General features: G+C 42.2%; 2 protein-coding genes and 1 long non-coding RNA gene across 11 annotated transcripts in view; 2 read left to right on the forward strand and 1 right to left on the reverse strand.

The window, feature by feature from the left end:
* BMT2 (base methyltransferase of 25S rRNA 2 homolog) overlaps window positions 1-11,125 on the forward strand; it is a 59,767-nt gene extending 48,642 nt beyond the window's left edge. For all 3 annotated transcript variants that reach the window (XM_065556535.1, XM_065556532.1, XM_065556542.1), the window contains 2 exons: window positions 2,959-3,073; window positions 7,726-11,125. In XM_065556535.1, coding sequence (XP_065412607.1) covers window positions 2,959-3,073; window positions 7,726-8,355 — 745 coding nt within the window. In that variant the 3' untranslated portion in view covers window positions 8,356-11,125. The remainder of the gene's footprint in view (window positions 1-2,958; window positions 3,074-7,725) is intronic.
* On the reverse strand, window positions 10,303-14,801 carry LOC135973432 (uncharacterized). Its single transcript, XR_010590264.1, has 2 exons — window positions 14,663-14,801; window positions 10,303-13,946 (listed from the first exon to the last, which is right to left on the reverse strand). It is a non-coding gene; the product is annotated as an uncharacterized LOC135973432 (long non-coding RNA).
* TMEM168 (transmembrane protein 168) overlaps window positions 13,364-18,224 on the forward strand; it is a 28,746-nt gene continuing 23,885 nt past the window's right edge. For 2 of the 7 annotated variants that reach the window (XM_065556514.1, XM_042844100.2), the window contains exon 1: window positions 14,802-14,942. The gene's annotated coding sequence lies outside the window, so the exon portion shown is untranslated. Of the gene's footprint in view, window positions 13,459-14,157; window positions 14,469-14,801; window positions 15,139-18,224 lie in introns of those variants that run through there. The other 5 variants (XM_065556524.1, XM_005310619.4, XM_042844098.2 and 2 more) reach the window with 5 other exon arrangements.

Here is an 18,224-nt window from a genome sequence, read left to right on the forward strand (position 1 = left end):
ACTACAAAGAGGTTTCTTAAAGGCATAGCAAACCTCTTCCCACAACCCAGGCCCTCACTCCCAATGGGACCTCAGTCTAGTGTTAAAATGACTGACTAGACTGCCATTTGAACCATGGCTACTTGTTCACTAACTCACCTTTCCATGAAGACAGTGTTCCTCATTGTCATCACTTCAGCCTTAAGGATAGGGGAGATGAGAGCCTTGATGGCGCATCCCCCCCCCCCTCCTTTTACTGTGTTCGTCTCTGATAGGTCACACTCAGACCACATGTGAAGTTCACCCCTAAAGTGACTTCTGCATTTCACATGAATCAACTTATTCAGTTTTCAACATTTTATCCCAAACCTCATGAGGACAATAGGGAAGCTATCCTCCATATGCTCGCTGTGAGAAGAGCCTTGGCCTTCTATTTGGACAGGACAAAGGCATTTAGAAAAATCTCTGAGAATCTTCCTCTCTGTTGTGGATAGATTGAAAGGTGCAGTGATCTCAGCTCAGAGGTTCTCCATGTGAGTCTCTGGCTATATTAAACTTTGCTACCAACTGGGTGGGGTAATACTCCCATTTTCAATATGCACACATTCTACAAGTCTCCTCGATCGCCTTTTCAAAGGGTATCCCTGTATCTGAGATCTGCGGAGCAGCTACCTGGGCATCTGTGCATACCTTTGCAGAACACTGTGCTATTCTAGGGGATTTGGCTACAGATGCCTAATTTGGTGCCATAGTACTGTCATCTCTATCGGCCTCGACTCCAAAGTCCCATCCTCCAGTGATGGTTACTGCTCGGGAGTCACTTACAGTGGAGCAACCATAAGGACACTACTCTAAGAAGTTATTCATCTTGTTCAATAGTAATGGTTTTTTTGAGATGTGTCCCCCTATGGGAGCTCCACGACCCACTCTCCTCCCCTCTACTTTGGAGTTCCACTAGTTGATTCTGCAGTAGAGAGAGAACTGAGGAGGGAATGCCTGTGCACGCTGGCTGGCCTCGTGGCGGGCCAGACGTACTGCTGTTGAAGTTCTCCGATCAGCGGCGCAGGGCCGTGCACACACCTACAGTGGAGCATCCATAGGCGGGGACATCTTGAAGAACCATTGTGGTGAGTAGCTACTTCTTTTGTACTCCAGTTTATTTCAAAGTGGTGTTTTCTTTTGATGTGGAAGGAAGTGAAAGCACTGCACGACTCTTTATTAAAATTTTGATTTTTTCCTGCAAGAGCTCTCTGCGAAAAGGATGTTGTTGTTTTTTTCCTCTGCCTCAAGTTGTGAGGCCAGTTGTATTTTTAGTCCTTGCATAATCGTTTGATCGCACTAAACTCATTTTTCTTAACTACAAATTTGTCAGACTGTGGAATCATTAAGAGTGAGGTGTTTCTCTAATTATCTAATTTGTAAACGTGGCTGCTCTGCTTTCTTTATACCTCTCAAAGTCCTCCTTATCATACCAGCCGAAAGAGTGCCCAAGCCAAACTCATTTAAAAATAACAGACACCTGCACAGTGATGAAGGTATGACACCTGGGCTGATGCTTCATAAATTACAAGTACATTAATTGTTTATATTACAGGTTCAGGCTGGGCTCCAAGTATGAAGATATGAAACAGATGGTCCAGGCCCCCAAAAGTTTACTATCTAATATTTTAAAACAATAAGTGTGACAAAAAGCCCAACCCCAGTCACTGATCAGGGTAATTAGTACTAACTGTGTTAAATTTCTCTTCAAAATCTTGTGAGTAACTCTAGTCAATAGTAAAAAAATTTCATCTCTAGATTTTGGATTACCATCAGATAGTAACTTTAGTTATCACCTGTTTGCTATTTTTCCTTGGATGCAGGTTACAAATTTAAGTCCTTTCTAAACATTAAATTAACTTTAAAAAAACACCTTGAAACTTGTAAGGATGATACACACACATTGGCGGATTCTGTAATCTGAAGTGCTGTCATGCAAAGATACTTCTGAATCCGAATAGTTTATTTAAATTGATAGTAATGTACTTAGCAAAAATAGTTTTAAATGCAAGTCTAATGCTATATACTTCTGATAAAACAGCAGTGTATTCTGATAATTATCCAAATTATGTGAAATAAAAATTTAAATTCTGCAATTAAGAGCATTGTTGTCATTTTGCTATATATACAGTATTGACAATGAAGCTAACATTGGACATTTACAGTGGCATGATTTGTGTCTGTAGACATTGAGACAACACAAATAATAAATCTCACTGTGAGGACGCTTTTTTCCTGAAACACTATACATTGTGTGTGTGTGTGTGTGTGTGTGTGTGTGTGTGTGTGTAAAATTATTGTCGTGTGCATGGTTCTTTACAAAGAGAACAAAAATGTTATACATGAAATAATATTTAAACCTTTATGTATTGACTAGAGGTTTTATTTATAGTCTCCTGTTTGTTTTAGAGGTATTTTTAACTATAGTATGAAACTAGTGCAACTATTGAAATCAGACTAACAAAAACAAGGTTATTCAAAACATACACCGTATTCCTAAATCTCTTTTTACTTATTGTAACATGTTAGTGTAATATCATCTTCAGCCTTTTCATTTTGGTAATTCTGGTTCAACCAGTGGCCTCAGTAGAATTTATGTTTGAAAAATTGACTCGTAGCACCAAAACCAGAAAACTCTGTATTTATCATGCTGATCAGAATAGTTTCATTGTTGCCTCGTGCTCCCCACCTGGTCTCTGTTGTGTTCAGCTATTGTCTCTCACCTTGTTGTTAGTTGTACTGTCTTTAAGGCAGGGGCCATCTTCTTAGCACAATGGACCTCCACTAGGCAACTTCAGAGTACAAATAATAAATAATTTCCCCCTCTATTATTTAGTCACCACTTAATGTTCTACATAACCTTCTTTTGCTCCAATTGTCTAATTCAGAATATACCTTTAACAAATAGCATTTGATAAAACTGAATTTCTACTTTCTTAGGTTGCTGCCCCCCTCAGGAAAAATTAGATTACTTGATGTTGGCAGCTGCTTTAATCCATTTCTGAAGTTTGAAGAATTCTTGACTGTCGGCATAGACATTGTCCCAGCTGTTGAGGTATGTAATGTTTGCTGAATTTATTTTTAATTTGAATTATATATTTTAGGGGTACTTTCTATAGTAAAAGACTTAAGGGAACGTGGGTCTGTTTTAAAAGCAGATATTCTGTATGGCTTCTGGAGGACGGGGGGGGGGAGTGAGGAAGGCCACCAACAAGATTCATATCAATGGAAATATCTTTTAAAATTGATAAGTTTGTTGAAACAATCTAAGTTTATCACATTGGTCAAGCCTCTATAATATGAATTTTTAGTGTTAAAAGAAACAAGGTAAAAAACTGGCAAATCCCATAGACATGCAGTATATTTTTAAAGGTTGTTTCATTTTTCATTAGTTAAGAATAAGGAAGAGAAGACAAATTACTTTTTTTCAATTTATAATATGGTAAATATACTATAATCAGAGCTGTTGGCTGGATGCAACAAACACCACAGAATTTATGGCTGAAGTTAACATTTGTGTCCCCAGACAAAATTGCACTGGCTTAATTAAATCTGTGCAACACATAATATCCTTAGTTAAACCAGTGCAACCTCTGTGTTTTGGAAAAGTCCTGAAATGTTTTTAATTTGCTGTAATCATTATGTACTGCTTTTGTCTCCCAATCTTGGTCTTATTTATGTTAGTGAGGATTAACCAGACTCTAACAGAATAACAGTGCCCTCAACAAGAGTGAGTCACAAGAGAGTGGGAGGGAGATGAGAAGATACAGAAAAGCATAGATTATTTTAAATCTTCAACCGCATCCACTGACTCCAAGAATCCTGAAGCAAATGAGCAATTTCATATCTTTTATATTAAAAATGTAATTGGAAGCTAATAAATATGACAATAAATCTTTGTCTTTTCAAAGTAAAAATGTAAAAGCAGCCATTGTGAGTAGTGCCAGTTAAATCAGTAGTATGACCAAATTTGATTGAAAACCGAGGGAGTTGTCATATTTGAACACAGTAATATTTCAGTTTTCGTATTCTTTGATACTAATTCAGACAGTAGTTCAAAGTGGGTGTTAAGTCAGGAATATATAGGATAGATGTGGATTCAGTAATATTAACAGCTTGAGATAATGCTGTCTTTCATCAAAGATGTACATTCTGTTTGCTGCTGCTTTGTATAAAGGCTCATTGTTTGCTGCTGTATAGCAGTGTTTAGGCAGTGCATGCCATGTACGTTGATGTGATCACCAGACTCTGATGCTGGATCCCTAAAAGGATTTATGTGCCTAAGTCAACATTTAAGCACTACTGAGATGCTCAGCTCAGCTGCTGCCTAACTGTAGGTGCTTAAACTATGTTATCCCAGTGAGTATGTGCATAGCTGCCTCAGTGTAGGTGTCTGGGTGCCTATCTCATGCCTAAGCCCCAGTGGGATCCTCAAACTAGGCGTTCCACATCTATCTTGCCTGTAGGGCCCGATCCGATTGGTGTGCTCCGAGCACTCCTAACCCCCACACAACACGGCTGGTGTGGGAGAAGTGGGGGGTATGCTTCACTCGTAAGGACTTGCCCACACAGAAACTAGGTGCTCGGTAAGCCAGGGTTTAATTCTATAGTGCACTAACTTGCCACACACTAAGTCGCTGTGTGGACCCTGTTGCTGTATGTTAAAAGTTCTGCATTGTGCTTTTACCTGTTGCTGGTAAACTCTGATGTCTGTTACAGCAGTACGTCAGGTCGCACTAAGGAACTTTAGTGTGCAGCAGCAGCATCCATGTAACAACAATGTGCAGGATGTTCTTGTGTTACTCTTGTTTTGTGGGGGAGATTTTTTTTCGCTGAGATCATACTAGCAGCTCAACAATCACTTTTAGCTTGCCAAACCCGTCCAACCAAAGTAGTGCAAAGTTAAATTTGCCCTGTCTGATTATATCAGACTCTTAAGGGTTGTCTGCATGGGGGAGTTATTCCAAAATAGTTATTTCTGATTAACTCCATTTATGAATGCTCTCTTTCTGGAATATGAGTATTCACATATGGAGTTAAACAGGAATAGCTAATCTGCTTTCAATTCACACCCTACTTTATACTGGATTAATTTTCATGTATAGACAAACCCTTAAGGCAGAAAGACTAAACATAATATACAGGTGGCCTTGCTATTCTTGCTGAGTAAAACCCACCCCTGTGCAGAAATCCAGGACAAGGCCTATGAACCATTCACTAAATTCAAGCCTTGCACTGGTTGTCTCTGTATTGGGGGGAGGGGGAAGAGATGGGAGAAGCTTTTTGCTTTCTCTCATCTCTGTCCAGCATATGAAAGCACAGTATATTCTGAAGTTCTCGTTTAACACAGCACAACAGCAGCCAATGTGGGAAATCATATGTACATACACCAGTCTGGCAAGCAGCATAAAGAAAACCACAGTGGTTACTGGCTACCTTTTTTTAAAAAAATCCCAGTTTCTGATAAAGCACCAGGGCCGGCTCCAGGCACCCAAGCACATGCTTGGGGCGGCGGGGGGAGCGCGGCGTGGCATTCCGCGGGGGGGGCGCTCCAGCGGCGCGGCGCTCAGCGGGGGGGGGGGGGGGGGGCGACGCTCTGGAGGAGGGGGTTTCGGCGGGGCCGGGCTCCGGCAGCACAGCGCGGGGGGGGGGGGGGGTTTCCGGCGGCACTTGGGGGGGGGGCAGCGCGGGGCTCGGCACTTGGGGGGGGCGGGGGCGGGCTCCGAGAGCGCGGCGCTCGCCGGGGGGGGCGGCGGTGTGGGGCTCGGCACTCGGGGGGGGGGGGGTTTCCGGCGGTGTACGGGGGGGGGAGGGGGCAACGGTGCGGGGGGGCGGCGCTCTGGGGAGGGGTGTTCCAGTGGCGCTTGGCGGGGGGGGGGGGCGGCGCGGCGTGTTTTTTTTTTTTTTTTTTTTTTTTTTTTTGCTGCTTGGGGCAGCAAAAAAGCTAGAGCCAGCCCTGTAAAGCACTCTTAAGTAACAAGTCCTGAAATTGTTTTAAAATTTTTCTCTTTATCCCTGTTGGTTTATATTGAGTGTCTGTTTTCTCAGCATCTGAGACTGACAGAGGCATCAGCAAATCTGACTAAAGCGCTATTTTCAAAAATATATTTTGCTAACTTTCTGCTAATGATCTTGTGTTACTTGAAGTATGTACAATTTTCAGATGGAAATACACTGAAAATCATAATGGGGTTATTTTAACACTTACCAACAAATATCGTGCAGTTACCACAGTTGCATCCTATTCTAAATATACTGTGGTAGAGAATGTGATACCACAGATCCTTAATGTGGCTACCTTGGCAAAAGCTGAGATTTTAATTCCAGTTACTGTATATTCTCTGTTCACTTCACGCCACAGTGCAAGCCTGTGAAAAGCAGTTGAAAGATTCCTGGAGCACTAATGACATCTTACAACTTTTTATATACATTCTCTGAGGAAGAAATGATTCTATACAGACAAACACACAGAAAACAAGAAGAAAAAGTCTTAATGTAAACAGTGACAAGTAACTTTATAACAGTATGGTCTCTATAATTCACACTTTAGTAACTTTTACATAGTATTTACCATTGAAAAATGAGCAGTGAGTGTTGAGGTCTCTGTGAATGAGTTATTATACAAAGTAATGCTGCAGAATCTTTACTATGCTGTAAAATAGCATCAGATTAAGCTCCATTTGTCAAATGTTCATTACAAAATGTATTTATATCCTTGTATTTCATCTTCATTTAATTATTAACTTGCAGTTCAGTATTTCACAGTAGATGGTCCAGTCAACAATGTAAATTAGTGAGACTCTACAGTGTTAAAATGTTTTGTTCTAGGAATGCCATCATTTCTGAAGGAAGTCAGGTAATTGGTGAATAGATTATATTCACCAATAGACTTATTCAAAGTGTCATAAATTGGCATATGTTACATTGAACAACATTTTAACATCTAAATTATTTTTTTACCGCATTCAGTGTTTAGAGGAAATAGCTTGATTCTCTGTGTGTACTGAATTACCATAGGGTTGTACTCCGCAGCAATTTGGACTAAAGTTATTCCGAGTTTCCTGGATTCTTTAGACAACTGGAATGTTTGTCTTCATTAATTTTTTTTAATGGGTGCTTAAGTGTAAAAATGAAAAGTATAAACCCATACAGGAGCTGCCCCAGCATTGTTTTTAGGATTGTATTGCTCATTTTATACTGTCCCACATTTTGCCTAATATGCCACAGTTTTTGCATGACAATATGCAGCTACTCTGGGAGAAAGAGAGGATTTTGGCAACTGAGTATGAGACATTTGTGGATTTGAACATTTGGAGATGCAAGACGACAATGTGGAATGAGTACATTATCTGAGTGTTTCTACCAAAATTATCAGCAGTGAAATAGTTGTGAGACACTTTAATCTGCAATTTATGGTTTCAGAGATGACATCAATTGAGATTAAAATGGGTAGTTCCCATTTCTGAGCTATTGGGTTTCAATGCATTAATTCACATTTTGAAGGCTTTCTATGCAACTATGATAGCTGGCACTCTTACCTTTTTTTTTTTTTTTAAGCTTTAAATTCTACAGCACAATTTAGTAGCAAGAGACCGATTTAAAAGGCTGCTGAATATCTAGGAGCCTTTTCATAAACATCACATGCGTTTGCATAATGTTTGTTACTGAGCGTAATCTTAATCTGTTTTAATATTTTTCTCTCACCAGAGTGTATACAAATGTGACTTTTTAAACCTTCAAATTCAGCAACCTCTCCAGCTTGCGCAAGATGCTATAGATGCCTTTCTTAAACAGCTGAAAAATCCCATTGATTCTCTACCTGGAGAACTCTTCCATGTCGTGGTTTTCTCACTTCTCCTTTCTTACTTTCCATCACCTTATCAACGATGGATATGCTGCAAGAAGGCCCATGAACTTCTGGTGCTGAATGGCTTGTTGCTTATAATCACTCCTGACTCCTCCCACCAGAATCGCCATGCTATGATGATGAAAAGCTGGAAAATTGCCATAGAATCCCTGGGCTTTAAACGTTTCAAGTATTCAAAGTTTTCTCACATGCACCTGATGGCATTTAGGAAAATCTCCCTGAAAACTAAAAGTGATTTAGTTAGCAGGAACTACCCAGGGATGCTGTATATTCCACAGGATTTCAACAGTGTAGAAGATGAGGAATATTCTAACACTTCCTGCTACGTCCGATCAGATATTGAAGATGAACAGCTAGCTTACAGCTTCATGGAGCTTCCTGATGCCCCTTATGATTCAGACTCTGGAGAAAGCCAGGCTAGCTCAGTCCCATTCTATGAGCTAGAAGATCCTATATTACTTTCAAGTTAATGTAATAGTTAAAATGCCCTTTAAGTCCAAACTACTTTATTGCGTAACAAATTTTGCTATACTAACATGGGCTCGTTACATAAAAATGGTTTGCATAGAGAAAATGCAAAGGTTTACAGAGTTTGCTATTTTTTTCTACTTCTGAATTTTAAAATTTATTCTTGTACAAAAAGTGAAGAATACACATTTTATGCAAAATGACTCATGTCATAGCATAAATTGCTGTTACTTTCTTTAGGACTTTTCAGAAAGGTACCATTCTTTTCTTCAGTGCTGTGAAGTGTGAATTCTACTTAATTTTGCTAAATGTCTTGTTTCAATATTTTTAATTCTTAATACAGTTGAGCTTATGAGACTGGAGTTGGTGGATTTCTGAGAAGTAATTTGCACTTTGATAGTAAATGTGCAAATAAGCTTGGAGTAAGCTGTTTGGTGGTTAAATTTTGTCCTTTTTTTTTTTTTTTTTATTTGAACAAAGCTTGTTCTGTGTTGCAGAAAGCGGTTTCATTCTGGGTAAGATTGGGCTGAAGAAACTTAAAGATCTTGTTGATCTTTCTATTTCAGTTAATTGAGGTAATCACAAAATACTGTATTGGGGCATACTCTCCCATCTGTATACACATGTAAAACCTCACTGGCATAACGGAAGTTAGATGTGTGTTGATGAGAGACTAGCCCTGACAAATGATATAGTTCGATAGGTTTAGATACCTTTTTTTTACTTCAAAGCTGGAAAGTGTTTGCAATTTTATGATTATAGTAGCACTAACATATCAGTATTGCCCACATTGGATAGTTTTCTGTATTCTCCTGAAATCCTATTTTGCATACAGTTTTAGAGCAAAATACTTGTGGGTGGGGAAAAAATGCTAAGATTAAGTATTCTTTTATAACTGTAGATCTTAATTTCAGAATTTCCTCACGGTAACTCTAGTAGGCCAATTCTGTAAATACTAGGACCCAATTCTACACATTTAAGGATGTACATACATGTGAGTGAGTAACCTCACTGACCACTCTCATAAGTGAAGTTAAGGGCACCCTTAAGTGTTTGCAAGATTTGGGCCCCATTCTAGATAAGGCATTTGGCTGGACACTCTAAGAATTGCTCTATAGTTTGACACAGACAAAAGCTGATCTGTACACATTCTGAAATATTTTGTTCAAATGTGTATAGTAAACCTATATCCTTCTGCAGACAAATTTCTGTACTGATGTAGAAACAATGGTGCTTGTTTTTTGTGGGGGTTTTTTAAATACTTTTGCTCTCCATTTAAAAAGAATTCCCAAAAATGTCAAACCTGGGTACCTGAAGTTAGTCTTAAATTCTTCTACCTAACTAGAAGTAGCTTGAATTAGGATCCAAAGTGTGGGTTTTAAGACCCTAACTTTAGAGTAGGCTTGAAAAATTTTATCCAGTGTTATAAATGTAGTTTCACAAATGATAAATATCTTTAGGCCATATAAAATTAATCTTGTATTCATCAGTCAGAAATTACCAATTGCCATTTCTAGTGTGAATTTTTAGGTGGTTATTTTTTGTTTTGTTTTTAAAACACTTCCATGGAAGTTTTGCACTGACGTTTCACAATTTCCAACTTCTTGATTGCTTTTTCTTTGTATTCTATATTTTCTTGGCAATTGGTCCTACTTACACTAAAAATTTCACAAACTGTATTAAGTTGCTTTATTCTTCAACATAAGCTTTTTGTACATCTTGCACATCACAGATTAAAAGAATTCCCTATCATCCAAACTTGATTGCTCTAGTTAACAATGAATGGCACAGTTTATTTATAAACAAAACAAGAATTATATTTAAAAATGTAAACATTTTAAAACTAGATGGAAGTGTTAAATTAGAACTCATGCTAAATTAAGAGAACATTAAAAATTTAACAGAAAGCCACTGATCTAAATGAAATCCACCATGTATTTTGAATTAAGTTAAATACAGCTTGATGTTCACATGTAATGCTTAAAAATTCACTTTTGCTAAACTAAGATGCTTGGAATCAAGACTGCATTCTTCTCAGTTGAGCACTGCTGGAGTCAGTGGTTATGTTAAAGCTAAATGTTGGTGCTATAAATTCTCAGTTGTTTACAGAAATTACTGATTCTGCTTATACTCCAAAGTGTGCATGAGCTATTTTAATTGGTACTCCTTTTAAGAAACAAACAAACAAAAAACTATACAAAATTTATTACCACCTAGCATAAATGTATTTGTACTGGTTAATGTAAATTACACTCCATTTACCATTCATTCAGATGGGGATGGTTTGGAATTCAGACCAAGGTATACTCAACAGAAATAGTTTTAAACATTGAATGTTTGAATTCAGCCTACCTGACAGCTTGGTGACATTGTGGTTGTGAATCAAGGACCCCAGATTATTATAGAAGCTGTGGTTTTTTGCTGCCCAAACTAAATACCTTTAAATGCTTTCCAGAAATGGAGGGTTTGGGCTGGTGTGAGGAAAAGTGACTTCTTGCTACTCAGGCCTCCCAAGACAAGAGAGAGATGTCATGGTCTTCTTGAACCTCCAAAACTGTATTTCTAGAAGAAGAATGTCTCTAGGTTTTGAAACTCCTTAAAATTATGACTGGACACAATATGGTGAAAGAAGATCCCCATACTCCAGGTGTCAGGGAGAGGGAAACAGGCATACCACAAAATTTGTTTGCATTTATGTTGTCTTTATTTCACTACTTTTGTGAACAAAGCACATGTATTAAAAAAAAAAAATTAAAAGCCTTTTGTAAAGTGTTTTGTTTCAGTGGAACTGTTGTCTTTTCTTGCAAGCTGTTTATATTTAGATTGTCATTAGTGTACATTACCACAAAATTGTTATAATTACTTATAAAACACTTTGGAGAGGAGTATTGAGTAACAATATTTTATAAAGCAAGAAATAGTAACTAAAATGCAAAATTTGGTACCTCTAATTTTTTTTATAATTTTGTTTCATAGTTAACAGAAACAAACATAATTCACTTCCTTTGCCTTCCTGTCTGCTACATACCTCCCCTTGGTTTCTCCCTTCCAATCTGTTCCTCACTGTAGACCAGAACACATTCTGCTTTCCTCCACCACTGTGCCCCTTTTACAGAGCACAACCTTGCAGCACCCACAATAGGTGTTTCCTCTCAGCCATTATCAATCACAGAGGCACTGCTGAGATGTTTTCTACTGCAGCTAACAGTGCAGAAGGGAAAGAATGACAGTGAAGAAAGCAGAATGTAGACACAGAAGATTGAAAATGCAGGATTCCAAGGCCATTTTAGGAGAAATCTAATGAGTCTTATCTCAGTTAATACAATGGACTCCACTTGAGTTTATTTTTCTGTGGAGTTTTAGCAATTCTCAAGCTAAAAGGTGCATAGAAAATGTTTTGACTGTACATCTCCTTTCTCATACCCACTTGGAAATAGGCTCCCATAATCCACTGGAAGGGAATAAACTGTAAGCATTGGATGCATTGTTGGGTTTTTGATTTTTTTTGAAGTTTAGAAGGAAGAATTATGAGAGCTGCTAATACTGCTTTATCCAAGCATAATACATAGCTGAAGTACAAACCAACTTCTAGTGATGTCATTTAAGAATCCATATGAAAGCAAATGCTATTCCCACCCTGCTAACCTGTAACTGGGTTTTCCTTCACTATTAAACAGCAGCAAATGTTCTTTGGCAGCTCTTAATGTTACTCCCTGCAAGAAACTTTCCATGCTTTTCTCCCTATCTGAAAGAGGGACTTAAACCTTTTCAAATAAATCTCCAGTTGCAACTGTTAAACAGACCTCGTGGGTCTTATCTGCATGAATCAGCAGAATAGCTCTTTATTATAGGGGCCTCGTACACAACTTGTTTTAAGTTCTGGAGATCAAATCACTCCAAAGTATGTATCTAAATCAGTGGTTCTCAAACTATTGTACTGGTGACCCCTTTCACATACCAAGCCTCTGAATGTGACCCCCCCCCCCTTGTAAATGAAAAACACTTATTTATAATGGTATATATAAACGCTGGAGGTAAAGCGAGGTTTGGGGTGGAGGCTGACAGCTCATGACCCCACAATGTAAAACCTCATGACCCCCTGAGGGGTCTCAACCCCCAGTTTGAGAACCCCTGATCTAAATAGTCTGGTCAATTTTCTTTCTTCGGTTTGTTTGTTTTACTTGTGAATGATAGTCTGCTAGTGTAACATACTAGAGGGAGAGGTTGCAAGAGATTTATTTCTTGACGAGCTAGTAATTTTTAGAGATTTCAGTCACTTAAGCAGTAATCAGTTTCTGTCTTATCCAAAAATTTCAAGGGTATTTCTGGAGCTGAGCCAAAAATAAGGAGAGGGAGGTCCTTTCTCTCAAGATCTCTATTAGGAACTGATTTGCACTCAGCAGAGAACTCTTTTAACTGCTCTGCCAGTTTTAGCTATTAGTGGGAATGGTTACCAATAGTCTAGTCTTTCTTCTACACATTCCCACTGTTAAGAGTCACCTTTTTCAATACAACCTCAAACACCAGCTTTCTGTTCAAAGGGCATAGTTATTGCCTACACTCTCCAGGTATTAAAGATCCATGCACTTTCTTTCCACTGCATAAATTCCTTATGGAATTGAGAAATCATGGCTATGTAAGCTATATGGAAGTTTAAAAAGAAAACAGTATTCCTTTGCTCAAAACTTGATATACTATTTTGTAACTAGTGATATACAACGCAAATAAGCTTCAGCCTAAATAGGACAGAGGTGGGCCAAATCTGGTCCTCCTGATATTTTAAGTCAGCCCTTGAGCTCTCAGCGGGAAGCAGGGTCTGGGGCTTGCCCTGCTCTAGCCACAGAGCAGGGGTGGGGTCTTGCCCCATTGCAGATGGCTCCCAGAAGCAATGGCAAGTCCCCACTCCGGCTCCTACACGTAGGAGCAGCCAGGGGGGTCCACACTCTGCCCCCACCCCAACCACCACCCCTTCAGCTCCCATTGGCTGGGAACCACAGCCAACAGCAGTTGCAGAGGAAGTGCCTGCACACAGGGCAGAGCTGCCTGGCCATGCCTCTGCATAGGAGCCAGAGTTGGGGACATGCTGTTTCTGGGAGCTGTTTGAGGTAAGCACTGCCTAGATCCTGTCCCCTGAACTCCTCCTGCGTCCCAACCCCCTACCCCATCCTTGATCCCCCTCTTGCCCTCCAAACCCCTTGGTCCCAGCCCAGAGCATCCTCCACCCCAACTCCTCAGCCCCACCCCAAGCTGGAGCCCTCCTGCACCCCAACCCCCAATTTCTTAAGCATTCATGGCCTACTATACAATTTCCATACCTAGATGTAGCCCTCAGGCCAAAAAGTTTGCCCACCCTGTCCTAGGGTATTACAGAGACAAGGTGGGTGAGGTAATATGTTTTATTGGACCAACTTCTGTGGGTGAGAGAGAAGCTTTCCAGCTACATCCATCTCTTCAGGTAGTAGTATGGTGTTATGCATCTTTCTAGTAAATGTTATTCTACTCGTTGAAGGCAGGGCTGCACTTGTCTCCAGGCTTTAGTGGGCAGAGTAAAGGGGGACTGGGCTGTATGCTTAACAGGACTGTAGTAAAATACCTAAAAGAAAAAGAGGGGGGAGATTTACAAAATAAAGTATTAATACACGGCATAGCAGTGAGTGGGGGCTGCACGAGCAGTTCCACCCGTATCCCAGGCTGGGAGGTGGCGCCACTGGCGCTCGGGGTCACTGCTCACCCCGCCAGCCCGCGTGCTAGGGCCCTGCCCGGCCCCCGCAGCGCGAGGGAGATGGGATTTCTCGCTCCCTGACACTAGCGTGCCGCACCCCCCTTCCCGTCCTAATGAGCGGGGCTGGGGTGACCCCAACCCCTCATGCGGGCGGCGGGGAGGCTGCTGCGCCCACTGGGGGCCGGGGCGCCCTCCCACCGAGAAACGGCCGGGACCCGCCCTCCTCCTCTCGGGCCGCCCTCGCGCCTTCCAGTTGTTGCTGGTCCTCTAGCCCCCACCGTACTGCGCCGTTTGAACCCTCGCGCGCCCCGTAGCCTCAGAGCGCTAACATGGCGGCGGCGGCGCGCTGCGGTTCTGGTGGGGGTGGAGAACTTCCCGGGGAGTCGGCGCAGGGTGAGTCCGGGGAAGTGGGGAGCTAAGCCGCCCCACGGGGCTCCTGCTGCTGGCCCGGGTGGTGCGGAGCTGGCGAGGAGGAGGCCGGGGCGCGGGGCGGGGCCGGGGGAGCCGGCGGGCTAGGGAGAGGCGCGGGGCGGGGCCGGGGGAGCCGGCGGGCTAGGGAGAGGCCGGGGCGCGGGGTTACTGGTTACCCCTGTTCCGAGCAGCGCTGGGTGACACCGCAGCTAAAACGCCAGCGGCCGTGGGCGCCTTGCCTGTGGCGGGCTCTCGCCCATGGAGCTGAGCCTGGGCGAGCGACGGCGGGAAACTTTAGGGGAAGTTTGTTCCCAGGGTAGGCGAGGCCTGGGCCTGTCTGACGTGTTTTCCTTTCGGTTTGACGTTGCTGCTGTCACCGTGTGAACGCAGCACGGGAGCGAGCCACGGAGCACCGCGTTCGCCTCAGCAGCAGGCGCCAGAGAGCTGCCCGCGCAGGTGTGTCCGTTAAAAGGGGCTGTGACACCTAGTGCCAGATGATCCCTTTGGCTTGTCTGCCTCATGTGAAGCCCAAGTTAGAAAAACAACCCCGCTGACAACTGAGAGACACGTCAGTATGACAAGCTGTTGCGAACCACTTAACCCCGACTCCTGAGCCGGAGGCAGCTGTCTGGGGGAAAAGCCCACTTCTAAGGTGCCTGTCTCCCTCCCTGAAGATACTAGTCATTACCATACAGATTCTCCTGGTGGCTATTCAGGGATACCAGGAAGGATATGCTTGCACTCTGTTGTTCTTCAATATACAGTAACTCCTCACTTAACGTTGTAGTTATGTTCCTGAAAAATGCGACTTTAAGTGAAACGACGTTAAGTCAATCCAATTTCCCCATAAGAATGAATGTAAGTAGGGGGGATTAGGTTCCAGGGAATTTTTTTTGCCGTACAGTACAGTACTATAGTTGGGAGGTGTCCTCACCTTATCCCACACAGGCACAGCCCACAGGCACTGGAGACAATGAGGCAGGCCAGGAGGCTGAAGATGCTGTAGGGTAGGAGAAGCACTTTGTGCAGCGGCAGCTTCCCCATCTCTGCAAGCACCAGGGATGAGGGGCTCAACCCTCGGCCCGCCCACGCCACCCCTTCCCCCAAGCCTCCACCCTTAACCCGCCTCTTCTCCCCCCCCCCCCTTTATTCCGCACACCATGTCCTCGCTCCCCCTCCCTCACCTGCCTCCTGAACACCGCAAGCCAGCTGATTGGTGCAGGCAGGGGAGGGAGGGGAGAGGTGTGCCATGTCTTCACTCCTCCCCCCTTCCTCCTGCCCTCGGCAATCAGCTGGCTTGTTGCGTTCAGGGGGGAGGAGCGAGGACCCGGCGCGCAGGCTCCCCCTCCCTCACCTGCCTCCTGAACACCGCAAGCCAGCTGATTGCCGTGGGCAGGAGATGGGGGGGAGGAGGGATAAAGCGCTGAGCTGCGGGGTCTGCCGGTGGGCGGGAGGCGCTGTTGGGGGGGGGGGGTGTTGGGGAGCTGATTAGGGGGCTGCCAGCTGTGGACAAAGGAGGAAGCCAAACGACGTTATAGCGAAGCATTGCACAACTTTAAATGGAGCATGTTCTGTAATTGAGCAGGGACGTAAAATCGAAACAACATTAAGCGAGAGGAAGTTAAGTGGGAAGTTAATGTACTGTATTGTTCAGACATACTTTTATCAAGTCTTTGATCCATCCATGTCTGACTAAAATCTAGTCAACACACAATACACCAGTTTAAAGGTGCGCTTTTAAACCCATGCAAAATCCTAAACAGACTCTTAATTTTATTTAAACCTTGATTATGTTGGTTTAATTTTCATTAGTAAATCAATAGAAGAGTATTCACACAGGAGTATTTACCAGATTAACTAAAACTTTGTATAATGGCGGTGTTATAGGTATGTTGTTAGCGGTGTTTAATTTTTATTGAAAGGGGTGCCAGGGCTCAAGCAATTGTTTTACATTCATAACTCAGGGATCAGCAATCTTTGGCACGTGGCTCGCCAGGGTAAGCACCCTGGCGGGCCGGGCCGGTTTGTTTACCTTCCGCGTCTGCAGGTTCAGCCGATCGCAGCTCCCACTGGCCGCAGTTCGCCATCCCAGGGCAATGGGGGCTGCTGGAAGCGGCGCAGGCCAAGGGTTGTGCTGGCCGCCGCTTCCCGTCTCCCCCATTGGCCTGGAGTGGTGAACCCCGGCCAGTGGGAGCTGTGATCAGCCGAACCTGCGGACACAGCAGGTAAACAAACCGTCCCGGCCCGCCAGGATGCTTACCCTAGCGAGCCGTGTGCCAAAGGTTGCCGATCCATGTTCATAACTGATGCAGCGAGCCCAGAGTGCCAGGTCTATGAACTGCTAAGCCCTGGCACAAACTAACTGTTGGTTGTTAGTATGTATTCTAACTAAAATGTTCTAGAAGTCTAGTGTAGACAATGCATACTTGATTTAATGTGTGCTAAACTGGTTGTGTTAAACCTAGTAAGAAGCGTAGGTCAAACTTTCCAGCAAGACACCTTAAAAGCATTGCCTAGAAAAGGCCTAATTTGGTTTTGAAGGGCTCCCTCTTATGCTACTGCCACATTTCTTCTGGTAATGCTGCCTAGTTGATCAGGAGAGCCATTCAAGTCCTGATGCCCAAACTAGCATGCAGCCACGGAACCTTTAAAGAGTAGTGGCAATTCGACCAGTCATATACCAGTAAGCACTCTTGGTACATGTCCAGTCTTCCCCCTACCACTAAGTACTCTTGAATTGTTGCTAATTAGCTATAGAGGAAGGGTGCGGATTGGTTTAATTACCGCTGATGTCTCTGAAGTCCCACATGAGAGTTAACTTATCTGTTGGGCTTTTCCTGCTTATTACTTACATAGTCATAACAATTCAGTGCTTGAGTCCTGCCAGAACATTCTGGGACACTTCTTGTTTTGGGTAGCAATTCCAATACTTGTGTTCCGGAATTTCTTGAGTGCAGCACTTACTGGCTGTACTTAATTAGACATAATTTATTCATATGCAGCCTATATGCAAGTTTTCTGCGAGTTTTAACTGTATGGGAAATTGGAAGAGTCTGTTCTATTAAGATCATTTGCAACAAAGGACTGACAGATGTTGGCTTTCTCAAAGGACCTAGTTTTTAATATTAATCTCCTTTGCCATGATGCCTATTTAAAAAAACAAAACAAAACACCATGACAGCTGTTGAGCATCTTACACTGAGACCACTGTCTATCACACGGATCAATATTGTGGTTTTTTTTTGCTCCCCAGTCTGTCTGTATCCACCTGTTGTCTCTTGTCTGATACTTATTTTATAGTGGCACTATGGTTCTTGACAGTACAATAAAATAATTAATTATAACTCATAAACTAATCAATTTGCTTGTAAGTTCTCAGAAAATTCATTCTCACAGAGCAAGTGCAGTAAATTTGGAAAGAATACCTATTTTCATATATAGCATCGATTCAGCCTCAACAATGCACAATGGAATTCAGCTTTAACTATGGAACCTCCATAATATCCTTTTAATACAAATAAATGCAGCAAAAATAAGACAGTTTTAAAATACAAAGAAATACATTTTTACTCAAAATATGATTAAATTAATAGATATTGAAATAAATAGCTGTATTTTAATAGTTGTATTAAAATATAATTGATATGTACTGTAGATAATATTATTACCTAAGCTAGCTAGGATTCAAAATTAAAAATGTTACACCAATACTCTTGTTTCAAGGCACAAGTAGATTGT

The sequence above is a fragment of the Chrysemys picta genome, chromosome 1 (genome assembly GCF_011386835.1).
Source record: "Chrysemys picta bellii isolate R12L10 chromosome 1, ASM1138683v2, whole genome shotgun sequence".
In the NCBI taxonomy this organism is placed as follows: Eukaryota; Metazoa; Chordata; order Testudines; family Emydidae; genus Chrysemys; species Chrysemys picta.